General features: G+C 42.5%; 1 protein-coding gene across 1 annotated transcript; it reads right to left on the bottom strand.

Moving 5' to 3' along the window:
- Nucleotides 1-62: 62 nt before the first annotated feature.
- Nucleotides 63-15,674, bottom strand: rap2aa (RAP2A, member of RAS oncogene family a). The gene is made up of 2 exons (XM_085766032.1): nucleotides 14,717-15,674; nucleotides 63-520 (listed from the first exon to the last, which is right to left on the bottom strand). The coding sequence occupies exons 1-2, from the start codon at nucleotides 15,028-15,030 to the stop codon at nucleotides 283-285; spliced, it is 552 nt and encodes a 183-aa protein (XP_085622158.1). The 5' UTR covers nucleotides 15,031-15,674; the 3' UTR covers nucleotides 63-282.
- Between the last annotated feature and the right edge of the window lie 94 nt (nucleotides 15,675-15,768).

Here is a 15,768-nt window from a genome sequence, read left to right on the forward strand (position 1 = left end):
TCTTGCAGCAAGTTCCTGGCATTCCTCATTCAGAACGTATTCATTACTCACATGTCGTTATTAATAATCATGTCACTGTAGATTTTATGCTCCATAGAGTTAACATCCATTGCGTTCAACCATGAATTTATCTTCCGTTTAATTGGCATGTGCATGTGTGTGTGTTTGAGTGTGTGTGTCCGAGTGTCTATCCCTCTGTTTGCGAGTTGTAAGTAGGTTTTTTTTTTTTCCATTTTTTTTTTGTTTGTTTTTTGCCTGGCCTGTTCCTGGAGGCCCCCGGGGCTATTGTATATTGCAAGATGAGCAGCAGGGGTCATCCTTGTCTGGCTGGGCGGCGTAGTCCATCTGCCGAACGATCTCAGCGAACAGTTCGTCTACCATGGTTTTGCTTTTGGCTGATGTCTCCATGAACGGGCAGCCCCACTCCTCGGCCAGGGCCTGGCCTTCGCTGGACGACACCTCCCGCTCGCTCTCCAGGTCCACCTTGTTCCCCACCAGGATCACAGGGACCTTCTCGTACCTGATGGGACAGACACAGAACGCATGAATGAGACTCAGCAAAAACTGGTGAAGGAGCAATCAGTGTGTTTTTTTTTTGTGTGTGTCCTTGCATTTTTCCTGAACTTACAGTTTAACAGGCAATTACCCTTTCAGAACTTTGTAATAATGCATGCTTTATGCTTCAAAGGCTTTTAATTGCACTGCTGAATAAACCTTTACACTTTGCATGAGAAAATCCTTCACTTAATGCTATTATTTAATTATCCATAATCCATAAACCACATCCACACCACTGAAATACGACCCCCTAAAACAGTCATCCAAACAGTCTTTCTCTGAATAGCAACAAAAGACAGATCTAATTTCATTCATTTATTTTCTTGACCTGATATGCCCTGTTAAAGCAGATATCAGTGGAATGTTTTTGTTAATATAAGTCCTAAATAGTCCTATTTTCCGTCAGCAATCACTTACATGAAGTATTTCAGCCTAAACACGAGTCTCTCCGTCACTCTGCTCTGCTGTAACCCGAGGAGAAAATTTTCCTTGTGGGATACAAGTGTTATCCAATGAGGGGAGAGAACGGCATGAAGGGCTGTGTGTGCAGCCAAGGGATGCGCGTGAATGTGGTGACGTAGCACGAGGACCAATTGATGCCTGACAAGGGCGGGGGCTGCTAACTCATGGTGCGTTCAAGGAAACTCGTACTTTGTGTTTTTCCTTCCTGTGAAGTCATACCAGTTCGATCTGGTACGAGTTCACGGGTCGGAAGTTACGAGTGGCCGTTATAGGGAACTTTCACAGACAACAGGACGGTAAAAACACGAGCTACGGGTTACCTGGAACGCTACCAAGTCGTAGTTGTGACTTGAAGCTGTAACTTACGGTTTCAAAAGCCTGCCTTGAACGCAGCATTAGCCGAAACGGCCGTGCCGATGATATCTGCTTTAAATAGAGCCAAGGAGAATTAGGCAAAATGCAGAGAAGCGACCTGATTGGGTCACATTCACACTCTGAATCTGAGTAATAGATGAAATTAATAATGCAACAGTTGGTAAAAACTCTCATACAGCCATTAACACTTACAAATCTTGATATATGTTCAATATATTAAAGCAGAAGTAAGCGATCCGGTCGTTTTGGCTAACTTCTTGTCAGCTGATGGAGTTAGCAGTTCCCGCCCTCGTCCCTACGTCACCACATTCACGCGCATCCCTTGGCTGAACACACAGAGAGGACCGCCCCTTTATGCCGTTCTCTCTCCTCATTGGATAAAGGTTGTAGGATACAAGGAAAGTTTTCTCCTCGGTTTACAGCAGAGCAGAGTGACTGACAGACCCGTGTTTCAGACCAAACACTCTAAGTGATTACCGTCGGAAGATATAACTATTTAAGACTTATATTAACACAAAAAATCCGCTTACTTCTGCTTTAACTGTGGTGTTAAAAAAACAAATAATGAAAAATACTTTGGGCCAAAATCTTACATTTTTTAAATGTATCTAGTGTCCTAGAGCTAATGATGTGATCAAGATTATATGGAATGAGTAATATATTATCATCCAGTCCTATGATTTACAGACAACAGATAAATATAAAAATGGCATTTAACTTTTAGACATTCTCTGGCTGTAGTTTGTGTTTTGAGAAAGTTCAACTTTAGTTTGCAAACCATACTTGAGTGCCAAAAGAGGAAAAACATCCAACAGTTTTCTTTTTCTTTTTGGTATAATGACACTTGGAAACTTCCCAGTGGTGAATTACAGCCAGATTCTGGTAAAGAGTGAAGCTGAATGAAAAGAAAAAGAGTCAGTCTTAGCAAGACACAGAGATTTTATCTACATTTAATTGCAAATAAAATAAAGTTACCATGCCAGTCGCCTGCACCTTGTATTTCTTATGCTTATATAGCATATTTCATGACATGTAAACTGTTACATCATATCTCTCTGATGTGTTTTTCTCATTGTTGTCATTTTTTTAAAGTAGTGATTTGAATGAATGTCCATACAAAATAATACAGAAAATATAAGTTTAACAACAACTCACTCTGAAACTAATTTCTTATCTGACAGCTGTCCGACTCAATCTTACCTGTCACTTCTGTATTTTTCCTCATAGAGGGTAAGGAAGGATGTTTACTATATTTTTTCTTTTTTTTTCTCTTTTCTTCAACAGAAAGCTGTATTTTTGGATGCTTGAAGACATTTGGCTGGGAAATCAATTCAAATAGATCTGCTTAAAAAAATAATCATGTGTTCAGTTTCTGGTGAGGATGAGGATTAAGAATAAGTGAAAACAGAGAAAACATCTGCTCTTCTTAGGAAAATCAAACGCGGGTTGTTTTTGAAAAGTATACTCAGCACCACAACATCAGTGTGGCTGTTTCCAAGATCATGCTCAAGATCACAAGCATTAGCAAGAAAAAGCTCAGTTGGGTGCAACATATGTGCTTACTGGGTGGGTGGGTGGACAGCCAAAATGGAAAGAAAATTATGTGTTTTCTTACTTTCATGTACACATGGTCGTTGACTGTGGGAGGAAGTTTTTCATAATAAACCAGGGCAGCACCTTCTTTCTGTGTGGTGCTAAACACTGGAACCTTCTCACCGCCCACCCTGCCTTGTGTACTGCATGCAGCGTGTCTAAAGCCTGACCCAGTGGAGAGCAGGAAATGAGTCGTATAGCTCTGACCCCTGAGGATAGGAAGTTCTCATAATCTTTTGAGCTCTGAACTCCCTGCCATGTTGCTGGGGCACAACATGTCACTGTGGAACTGGACTACTTTGTGGGCAGCCAGAGGAGAGACGGTCAGTTCGACTAAATAGGCTACTGGTAGCTACTGTAACTGCACTATAATTATTAAGAGGAAGGGCTCTGGAGCAGTATGGTATGGTAGGCATCTGAGCCTGTTTGTACACATCGGACGAGATAAGAAAGATCAAGAACATCAGAGAGATTGCAGATCATGCTTATTCACATCCTCTGGTAAACAACAGGTTATTTCTTTCATCCTTTTAGGCTTGTGAGGAAGAGCTTTCCATCTGTTTGACCCACGGTATGAACTGTGTTTTAATGTCTCTATGAAATACACAAGCTTCTAAATTATTTATAGAGTTAAAAAGAAATCATCCTCATCCCTGATTGCCATGGTAACAGGTATACAAGGAAATGACTAATGCCGGAGAGATAGGGCAACTGCAGAAGCAGCAAGTGTGATACTTTTCCCAAATCAGGCAGCCTGAGCATCTCGCAGAGGCCAGGGGCTGCAGGTTTCAGCATTAAATAAGCTTAAACCTGCCGAGAATAGGAAGCCAACTTTGATCTAGTCATGAATACATTATACAGAGTGAACTTTAATCTCAATCCGGTCCTGTTCCCAGGATTGGCTTGCCAGCCGAGAGGAGCTACCAGGATTTAAGAGATGATCACAAAGGTTGGTCGGTATGTTCCTCCTCGAAGCTCCAAGGCAACTTGAATGAGAAAGTACAGCATACAGGGCCCAGGTCTCATTCACTGCATTCCTGGTGTCTATAAAAACAGCAAGGCCGTGATTTTCCTCACAGCTATTCTGGACCACTTCTAGCTGGCGGTAGGCAGCTTTTGCCTAGAACCTTGCATTCCCTTTTCCACCTTCAATGAAAAAGAAAACCTCAACAGAAATGTTGTTGAGCAGATTGAAAAGCAGATCCTTTACTTTTATAGCTGCACACATTTAGGAGAAGCCAGGGGGGGCTCAGCATTTAGCAGGGGTGATGGCACCATTTGGGTGTCTCCTCTTTTCCCCCGGGCTGTTGTTTCAACTCAAATCTCCTGCTTTAAATCTCTTTCGGAGGCCTGTGGCCACCTAACTATCTTATATATTATCTACCATCACATGCTGTTTCAGCCTAGCTCTCACTTTGCTGCCCCAAATGTCTCTTGTTCCAGAAAAACAGTTCAAAATGTTTGGTATCTGAGCTCTGTGTATGGAATCAAGGTTTTAAAATATAAATTAAAAGCAAAGCATCAATAGTATCAATTATATATATAACAATATCAAATGAAGTAGCTGTTGTCTGTCTGTACAATACATGAGCAAAAATGTTCATACAATTACTTCAATCACAGACAATATGCAACTCTAAGGGAAATAAAAAATAACATGAATACAGCACCCCTCCCTAGTCAAAGAAAACAAAGAAAGGATACCACAGTGAGATAAAAACACACGCACGCATACAAACACACAGAAACAAAGGGCCAGCATGACTGTGAGTGCTTAAAAGCTTACACCATTGCTGGCCCACTGCTGTTCCAAGCAGTATACTTTATATAATAGTTTAGCATTACTTTTATGAGCTGGAAACACCTTTACTCTCTCCATATATTGGAATGCCTCTGTTTCCGTTTTAAATGATACTCAGCCTGGAGAGGTGTACCATGAAGATGATGCTGGTGCAGCATGGGGCTTTGCATTCTTTGACCACATGTTTCTGTGCTAGTATACTGTATGAGCAGTTTGGATCCAGTCAGCATCAGTCAGAGTGAGGTCACTCAGTGCTGAGGGGTCGGCCAAAATAAACAGTCATAAACCAGAACTCCCAAATTTTGGGGGCAGCTTCAAAGCTTGTGCGCTTGAGTACCATCCTTATCATGACACCTGCAGCACTCTAAACTGTCCACCAATCCCACCTTATTCAATCTGGATGGTGTCCGGTAGATTCTATTTATAATTTTGAATTGGATCAGCCTTGTTCGCAGCTCCCTTGACATTTTCTCCAACTCCTTAAAATTCTACTCCACTCTCCCTCTGTAAATGATTCCTTTAGGTCATTTCCCATGTTGATTTAAGGGAAAAAATATTGGAGTCTGAGGGCGTACGGATCATAGAATAGTAGGCAGAGGCTTCATGACCACGTCTAAAATTTTTAGGACCTCTTCAAGAAAGTCAGAACTTGAGGGGGCTATTAAGGGAGAGCCAAAACGGTGAGCCAAACGTTTGTAGGCGTTTGAACTGCAAATACTTTCAAAATTCTGTGTGAGGTCAAATTCCTGTCTTTGAGCTTCAAAAAATGATACAAGCCCCCCCAAAAAATGATAGCAGACCTTCCAGAGGAATGAATGATTTTTCCATATGCAGCTTGGGATTCAGCCAGAACCAAGCAGACCTATGACAATATAGGTCAAATTTAAGGGTCCAAGCTACTCTCTTCCACCCCCATTACATGCGGGTTGAAGCAGAATGTGGCCAATCATAATGTAGAGTAGCTGTGATGCGGTTCAGTTCAGAGAGTGAAAGCATAAAGGTAATATATCAGGCCTCCCTTGTCAACGGGCCTCTGTAGTTGATTGTTTCAAGTAGTGTAAAGGAAGTCTAACTGGGAGAGTCTGTGGTAGGTTGTTACGTTTCAGAGTGCAATTCTTTTTTTCTTTTTTCTTTACTCTAAAGTATTATATTCTATAAAAACAAGTGAGGTGAGGCAAAAGTGATTGATTGAAATAGGGAACTGGGGCACTTATAGTAATTGTAATAGAGGGAGCCTCAGACTTTGTCCAGGTCACTTTATTACCTGAGATGGATCAGAACCTTTCATTAATTTTAAATAGGGATAGAAGAGAGCTGCCTTTCAGGGTCTGTTACAAACAAAATAATATTGTCAGGATAGAAGATCAATTTATAACATTTGTCAGTGGTATGAATCCTGAGAAATGTGGATTCTCTATGGATAGCTAGTTTTAAAGGCAACTGTGAAACGGCCCCCCTGACTGGTGCCCCTTCCAAGTTCAAATGACAGAAGAGATGATGCCATTGGAAAGCACAGATGCTGTGAGAAGGGTACATCAGACTAATCCAATCTATAAATGTTTTGCTGAAACCAAAACATTCCAGGGTGGAGAACAGATAATTGCCACTCAAGCTTGTCAAATGCCATTTTGGCATCCAGCAAGATAACAGCAATAGTCATGTTGGCCTGAGCTTCCCACATAAATATCCACAAATCCTCTAATGCTGTTTACAGACAAGGACAAGTTGCTGATGAATCCAACCTGGTCAGGATGTCAAAGCCTTGTCCAAACAGTTTGCTAATATTTTATATATCATCATACTGTCACAGGAGGTTACACTAATAGGTCTGAAAATGTTTCCACATAAAGGGGCCTAGCCTTCGTTTGAAATAAGGGTAATGATAGCCTCAGACAAAGGGGAAAGAGGTTTCTATCAAATGTTTAATCTTTTATGAACCAACATTCCAAATACATTCAGTTTAATACAAGGGAAGACCAAGACAACTGGTCACAACTGCACAGTTTTCTGCACAATTTTCTGTTAACTGATGACAGTATCAGTTAATTCACTAATTGTTTCAGCTCTATACAATAGTAATTATCACCATTATCATCATTCTGAAATTGTATCTTCAGCTTGAAGGTGTTAAACCCCAGACAAGATAAAAATGAATGTAGATTCTCAATCTACTGGTGACATGTAAAACAGAGCTGCTGTTACCGGAGCTTCCCACACATCAAACCTCAAGTATAACAAACTAACTGTAGTTATCATGGATGTCCCATATAGCAGAAGGAATTCAAGAAAAGTAAATTCCAAAAAGTTGTATCAAACATCAAAGTGCGTTGCGTGTATTTTCTTCTTTTAACCATAGAGGAGGATTTGACTCGGTCTGCTGTATGCAAGTTAAACAGCCTCATTTAGACCTCATCATAACAGGAGCACAACACAAAGACATCTGGTACCAAAGGAGACGGTCTATATATAGTCATAATAACAGAGGAGGAAACCGGCAGTCCCAAGAGGTGTGAGATGGTGGCTGCCACGGATACTGAGGCTCCCAGGGCCTCAGTACAAAGGGTGTCAGCCACACTGTGTGTGGACTTAACAGTGGGTGATGCAAGGAAGCAAGGCTTGTCCATGACACAGAACACATACAGAGCTGTTTACATGGTTTGGACACGAGTCTTAAAAGACAAGCGAATAACTGAATCTGGTTATGTTGGTGCTGTGACACAAACAGCACAAACAACATGTCATGCTTTAGCCTTCAGCCTGTGAGCCTGACGGCGCCCGCACTGGAGCACTCTGACTGCAAACACCCATGTGAGCTCGCCCAGACACACCTTATCTATAATGCATGATGCATCAACTCACATAGGCCTTGCTGACGGACGGTGGAACCTGGCTGCCCAAGAGTCTCTGGATTTGACTCCAGCCAACACTGTCAGGATGAGGGAGAAAACAGGCTGTGAGCTGGGCCTCCTCCCAAAAGCTCTTTTGAGGAGGGTCTTCAGTTTAGACAGTGGGGAGAATTCAGCTGAGTCAGAGAGTGGCTATAAGCTCCTCTCTTTTGGCACAAAACCGGGACAAAGACAGACTTAATCAGGAATAGCTTCGTAAAGAGTCTTTTGTAAACACGCCACACCAACCACATGCAGATTTCTGCTTTTTAAATGAATCAGTGAAGAAGGAGAGAAAAAAAAAAGACAAAATCACAACTTAGTCTCTTTTGGATTCTCTGAAGGTTATAAAAACAAATGCTTTGCTTCCTCTTACCTTCAAAATCTGATGTTATTCACAGATGGTAAAAACAGTGGCCAAGAAACGTCAAAATGGACAAGATAAATGAGTACTGAGACAGACTCTACAGTCATCCTTGGATCTGATGTATTACAGCAATAATGTAGCAGACTACGAGCTCCCTGGGGGTAATTATGCTGTCTGAAACAAATTCCTCCTCTTACTGTACAAAGTACAAGGCTGAAAATCTGAAATTCAAAGTGTCATTAAATCAAAAAAATGTGTTCAGGGCGCTTTTCCATGAGGGAGAGGTAATAAAGGAGAGGAGGAAGCATAGAGAGTAGTTCACAGACTCATTTGTAAGTTTTATAGCAAAATATGGCAAAGGTGACATGTTCTACCTTCTCAGCGGAAGTCTGATACTTTACACCGAGCATATTATTCCAGTATTGACTACACTAACATCAGAGAGTACGGAAAATAAACATGAAGTCAAAATGTTTCATGAAAAACTACCAACATATACAGTACACGCATCAATCATTTCATTAGGAGTACTAACACTGGGCAGTTTTGTTTTAAAACCCCCTAAATTCTTTGTCGATTTCACAATATGTTGAAAACTTTCCTTTGAGACTCTGCTCCATGTTGACATGATTGCATCACATTGTTTCTGCAAATTTGTCAGCTGAACATTCATATCTCCTGTTCTCCTACATCCCAGCATATGCTTGACTCGATTCAGATCTGATGATTGAAGAGACCACTGAGGTTCATTGAAGCTTATTGGCATGTCCACGTTTGAGAAGACTTAAGTTATTTTTTCCATTCTAGAAAATAAGGGCAGAGAGATTTTTAAAATGTAAGTGCACAATTTTTCATATCTCAATACTCTCAACCATTTTTACGGTAAAGTATAGTAAATAGCCTACATGAAAAAGCAGGTGCACTGGGGCTCCTAATAAAGTGCTTGGTGAGTTGGATCAGGCTTCACAACACTGAGGAGCTTATTAGCTGCCTGTTTTTCACTCTACAGGGAACTTTTTCTTTCACAAACACCCAGTGTATTACTTACAGTAAATAACAAAGCTGTAAACCACTTATGTCTACACAGCTGGCAGCCTAGCTGTTTTGTTTTTTAAAATAATTATTTTTTATTATATTTCACACTTATTCACAGCTTAAAGCCCATTTCAGGTTTTGAGAATCAATATTTTGTCACCAATGAGGGAACACTGCTTGACATCTTCATCCTTTGTGAACAGTTTTGTGCTTCACTAGAGGATGTTTAAAGACAGAGCTGAGCTCTTGTAAACTTGTAAAGTGACATGGAGCTACTGTAGCCTACGTGCTTTTATATACACTGCCTATTTCTAGACACTTTGGATGCTTAAAGACTTGCCCAAGGAATAGTTGAATATTTGTGAAATGCATTCAGAAGTTTTCTTGAGAATAGACGAGGATATTGACACCATTTGCAGTGAGCTGTAACTGTGCAGTAAGCTACAGCGTTCAGCCTGTTAGCTTAGTCTGAAGAATAAACAGACCAAACACAACCTGTTTAAAGATAACCAAGTATGCCAAACAGCACCAAAAGCTTGCTGATAACTGGTATATCTGGTGAGGCAACAAACGGAAACTCTGCACCTGAAATGGTCTGACTCATAACTCTTGGCAAACAGAAAGCGAAGCTGTCTCTATTGTTGTTTTAGTGTATTTTACTACAAAACTGCTGATAAAGCACAACTAACGCTTGAGCAACACCATGGCTCCCTGAAGGTTTGCTAACTCCCACTGAAGGTTGTGGTGTGGAGTGATGACTTCATCTTGAAACTAACAATATTTAGTCTTTTTAGCACATGAGATGTAGGCTACTAGATTCTCAAATATAAGCCCGGGCTTCTATTTGCTTCAAGCCGAACTGACTCGACTTATATTTGAGACAGACGTCTATATGGGACAGGCTTTTATTTAATTTTGACCAAATCTGATGCTCAGCAAAAATGGAAAATCCTTAATTTGCTCTATTCTTACTGTTTAAAAGAGTAAGAGAGGGAAAGAGCCGAACCGGAGCCCGCTTTTATTTAGAAGCTTAATCGGCACCGATTAAACTTCTTTTAAATAATTGTGTGTTCCGCCATAGACTGTATGCTTTTTCCTTGGGTCAGTTGGAGTTCTCTACGGGCCGGGTCTGGCCGAACAACACGACCGGACACGCTGAGTTCGGATTGAAAATATTTAATAATTTGGGTTGTACCCGACCACAGGCTTCCTTTTTTTTTGGCCATGTTTGGGTCGTGAATTAATGCTTGTGAGTCCAGCCGCATCGGGTCCAGGCTTCAGCACCCGCAGGTCAGACTGGGTCGAGTTTTAATTTCTAGATGTATTGAGAACTCTAGCACGAATGAAGCAGCTTAGAAACTGGTCAAATGGGTGATCGTGGGCTTTGAGAGGTTTGTACGTTCACAAGAACTAGCAGAAAATAGAAAGAGACCCGGCTTCTATTTGCTCAAACCAGCAGCCAGACCTGGCCAGTAAACGAGATCGGAAAAGGTCGGAGGTTTAAGTGAACTTTGTTATGGTTTCAATTGGATAGCTCGCGCTTTATGTCTAAAATGTGCTTGTAATCTTTAGCTATTGAAACTAGCTTGCTAACTCCAGCATGCCAACACTGACAAGCTGATACTTTGCAGGTAGGCTAATGTTTGCCATATTCACCAGCTTTAGGAGGTTACTTAGCATGCCAACATTTAGTTATTAACACTGAATGCTGGGACGCTGAGACTGACAGAAATGTCACTGTCACAACTGCAATTATTTGATAAATTCACACACAGTTAATGTGAACAAATGTTAACTTCATGGCACTGGAAGAGAAGTCAGGGCATTGGTGGTTCTCAGTAGGATTCATTGTGTGGGAACCATGAGTGTCCGTGCTAATTCTTAAATCAATGCATCCAATAGTTATTGAGATATTCCAGTATAGTGTCGGTGGCGGTGGGGGGAGTGGTAGACTGGCCAATTAACTGACCAACATTGCCATCCCTGGAGCTACATGTGACCTGTTTATTAGGGGTAAATTTACATAAGAAGCTCTCAGTATTTACACCCCTGTTCCTAGCATCTGCTGTGATTATAGTCCCACTATCTATAAACGAGCAGAGAAAACTTTCTTTCGACATTTTCCAGAGAGGACTAGGAGGGACTGCACTATGACCCAGCACTGTGGAGGGCCTTTAACACATAATTTCTAAAGCCAAGTCACCTCTTTGGTAACCACCACTGAACTTTAGTTTAGCTCTTTTGCCCAGTTTTCACAACAGACAAAGACACGTTTGAAAGAGGATCTTTCTGGGCGAACTGGGAGACTGCTGCTCCTACAGTTATTGATCTTAATCCCTTCAGCCACTTGGCACAGACAGGAACAATCCTGGAATGGCATCTCAACAGTTTGTTAGCTTTAGCGCAAAGGTTGAAATGACTGTGCAAATTTAAAAAAAAAAAAAAAAGAAGAGCAAAGATATCAAACACCGCACACACCGCTGCAGGATGCCCGTTTCTTCTTCTCCAACCTCTGACCATGGTACTTCTATTGAAATGCTCTATTAAGTCACTTATTACAACACATCCCTAGTGTACAGTTTACTGCAGCTAAAAGTGAGGAGTGATGAGGTCTCCAGCAGACAGAGGCAAGCCGGGGTGTAATCATGTGCACCCATGGCCTCTGTGCTAGAGCCCGACTGGGCCGCGAACAGCAGGCACTGATAGATGCTGACAGCGTTCGGAGTGAGAGCGACGCACAGCAGTGGCTCTGACCTGAGCGAACGCCGATACGGTCGTGACGGGTCACCAGTGTTTTGGCAGCTCGGAGGGACAAACAGGCCGGAGCAGCAGCGACAGCAGTATGAGGTTCAGGAGCAATCCGACTGCTGAGGTTTTACACAACAAAAAAATCCCATTTTACAAACAGCAAGTTCACCAAAAGCAGACACTTGTCACCGCTGAAGCTGTGGTCCAAAAAACATTAAAGGAAAATTCCGACTTTTCTCAACACTGTCCTTTATATTTCGTGATGTTAGCTGAATACAAGTGGTTATTTGTGATCACCTGTGTCTTTCTGACGCCTCAGCTTATCTACTGCATTAGGTGTTTTTTCCCTACATTTCCCACAACGCCTTTCGACAAAACCCTGCAGAACATGCCTGGACTTGTTGCCTCTTCGGAGAGTGAGACTGTCTCAAATGGAAATGGTATTATGTTTATAAGTACAAGTGTTTCCTGTGTTGATCTTTGACAGTTATAGAAACTATAGAGTTGCACAGTCTGTAAGTTCTGCTTACAACAGGCCTTTTACTCTCCAGCCACACTGTCTGGTTCTCCTGAGCCTATGATGCCATATTAATTGAAAAGGGAAATGTATTTTGGTGACTCCTTTTTTTTTGTTTGCATCCCTGTGGCAGCATGTGTTGACTTTACCAAACAGTAGCCTACATTTACAGCCTCTCAGGAACAGGAGTCATCTTACTGTACGTATATAACCACAGTCAACGGAAGCTTTTAATGGCAGAAAACTTGTGTCTGTACATTTGAAAAAGCTGTAAACAAACAGCAGTACAGAGCGAGCCTCTCCTGATCTTACACATAAACCATCAATTAAACGTTTCATGTTGCAAGGCTAGCAGCGAGTAAGGTCAGCTGTGTTAATGTTGGAGGGAAGATGCTGAGGTCTCTAAACCTCAGCTCTCAGAAAATTCTTTGATTCAGCTCTTCTTTGAGACTAATTACTGCAAAAAAAAAAAAAATGAACAGAAATTCTCAGAATAACCAAAGAAAATATGTGTACTTCAAAAAAAACTCCAGTAAAAGGAGAACAGCATACCGAATGTGGGTCAGAGTTTTATAACTGAATAAAAGACTATCCATGACCTGACATTCTTGAGGAAGTGCCACTTTTTCCAACTCCAACTCCAACTTTTAACACACAAAGAACAAGACAAGACATTATCTGTTATGTAGGTGAAACATGTGAGGTGTGATGCTTTGTGCAACACAAAATAAATGTTGCTGTGATATTAGAGATCAGCTACAGACTCAGTGTTGAGTGTGAAATCACAGAATAGCCTGGCTGCATCTGCTGTGTGAGCACACATGTTCACATTTACAACCACATACTCACTCACACACACACACACATATCAACAACACACAGACACAAACACAGCGTAGAGTGTATGTACCTCTCCACATTCTCAACTCATATGGGGGAAACATGTTGACCTCATTCTTTCATCCACAGATTTATAGGATTGTTTGGAAAAGGTGCATGTGGAAAAAAACAACTAAAACTAAAGGGAACAAACAAAGCAAACATCTTTACGAGGATTATTTCATTTTTGGGTGACAGGAATAGGCAGCACTGGCACAATTAAGAAACAACAACAACAACAACACATGATACAACTTAACTGTCCTTTTGCTGGGCACTATTCAATGTAATTACCTATATCAGTTAAGAGTGTGAGCTCTGTAAGCTGGTTTTAATATGTTTCATCATTAGGCTGCTCTGTCTCAGCGGAGCCTATTGGCCTCCCTGCATTGACTGTAACACATCCACTGACACCTACCATGACTGATGGACCCACACAGCTCAAAGGGAAGTGCACAGTGCCTGCACATCACAACACAGGACCTGAGCTAAAGGACAGGGAGCAACCACCACTATTAATCATTTAATTAGCAGCATTTTTGACATAATGTGTTTAGGATTTTATGAAGTGGTCTCACTGTTTCACCAGGTGCACGTACAGAAGGCTACAGTGTGCATGCACAGTACATTGGCCCCGGGCTAAGGAACACCAATACTGTGATGACACCATCACACAGCCTCAACTAACCTCTTCCATGTATCAATGAATCAGCAGCCCACTCCGGTGTCCTCGTATCAGGAATCATCCGTGTAACAGCACTCAGACATCAGACAATCTCACACTTCCAATTGTGTCGCTCTTCCTAAAGAGCTTGTGCAGCTTTTTAATTAAAAAGACTGCCTCTCCACTGCAGAAGCCGGGCTCATGCCAGCGTGCCTTCATCTAACCCCCCTACAGTATTTCTGAGCTGTGAGCCTCATTGGAGCCTTCTGCAGAGCACTGAAACCTGGGTATCCCTGGCTATAGGTGTTTCACTGAGGTTGCAGCATCCGGCACAGGAGGCATTCAGGAGCTGCTTCAGCGGCGGCAAGCTTGGCAGATCTAGTAGCCTATGACTTGGAAGACAGGCTGGTCTTCAGCTCACAGTGGTGATGGATATGATGGGTCAGCGCTGCTGGTGCTTGTTAGGGAGCTGTCTAGACTGAAACTTGAAAAAAAAAAAAGTCTGCAGAAACACAAAAATGAGGATATACCCTAGAAATCACAAATGATTAGTTTCAGAGATGCCGGGACTGCACTGCAAGGACATTTTTTCCCGATAACAAGCATTGTGGGTGAGACCTGGAACACCAAAATAGAACAGGCATGTGGTGTTGTTCTGTAGTCTGCCCTGGAGATGCACAGCATCTCCATCCAAGCACAGTTCTCAGACCAGGCCTGTGCCCATCCTTCCACTACAAGGGGGCCAGGCAGGCCAGCATAATGTGTTAAGAATAACCCCTCCAACATCCATAGTTTCACTATTTTGACATTTTTCTTTTTGAGTTTCACCAACCTTTTCACTCTTATGATCTGATCCCTCATCGGTTTTATGTCCTGGAAGCTCTGCTGGTTGACAAGGCTGTAGACCAGTATGAATCCTTGACCGTTTTTGATGTAAAGGTCCCGCATGGAGGCGAACTGCTCGGTACCAGCGGTGTCAAGGATCTCCAACACCGAGGGCGAGGAGTCCACCTCGATCTCCTTGCGGTAAAAATCCTCTATGGTCGGGTCGTACTTCTCAATGAACGTCCCGGTGACAAACTGCACAGTGAGGGCGGATTTCCCGACCCCACCGCTGCCCAGGACCACCACTTTATACTCGCGCATCGTGGATTAAATCAAGTCGTTAACGTATCAATCTCCGCGCGTCATTGAAACGAACTCAAAATGTTCCCCGCACGAAATCACATTCACCATTCGTGTCCCATTTTGATCGGCTTGTCAATAATATAGTCTTTGCTCGCCGCTGCTCAGCTATGGCAGAGCACAAAGACTCGGTGCCCCAAGATGGATTTCATTGTAGAAATTCCCCCATGCAGGCCAGGCACTGACAGCTAGACGAGCATCCGAGGACCGCAACTGTCCGAAAATGTGCACAGGGAGGAGGAAAATATCGGCCGATGATGTGAACCGTTCGGGTTTTCATCTGTTTAGCTCACCCCTCTCTATGCATCAGAAAAAAACAAACTTGCTCCATCGAGGACACTGGAAAAACGCTGGGGTTTAAGCCCCTACAATGAACTGCAGGCGCAGATTTTCAAGCAGGAAGCCGCCGCGGAAAAACACCCGCATCGACTCAAAACTGTGTCGACACTTCATTAAAACAACTTGCATCTCTTTGTTTCTTTTTCACCATCGCTGGCATGTCTCCGTCTCTCCCCCGCTCTCCAGTGCAATCCCAGCCGCCATACTCTCGGGTGGAGACCCACGGCCGCTGCGTAACCAGCCGGTCCCCGCTCGGCTCCCGTACTGAGGTGGAGGTGGAGGGTAGAGGAGGAGAGGGAGGGGGGTAAGAAAAAAAAAACATACGGATCCTCCCACTCTCAGACGGATGTAGGAGCGGTC

The sequence above is a fragment of the Trachurus japonicus genome, chromosome 21 (assembly GCF_045865225.1).
Source record: "Trachurus japonicus isolate A0001 chromosome 21, Traja_1.0".
Taxonomy (NCBI): Eukaryota; Metazoa; Chordata; class Actinopteri; order Carangiformes; family Carangidae; genus Trachurus; species Trachurus japonicus.

What these genes read in the sequence shown, in the direction of transcription:
- rap2aa (XM_085766032.1), bottom strand. Translation starts at nt 15,030, where the DNA reads ATGCGCGAGTATAAAGTGGTGGTCCTGGGCAGCGGTGGGGTCGGGAAA. An exon ending in CAGATCATAAGAGTGAAAAG is followed by an intron (nt 521 to 14,716) that starts GTTGGTGAAACT and finishes CTGTCCCATCAG; the next exon opens with GTACGAGAAGGTCCCTGTGA.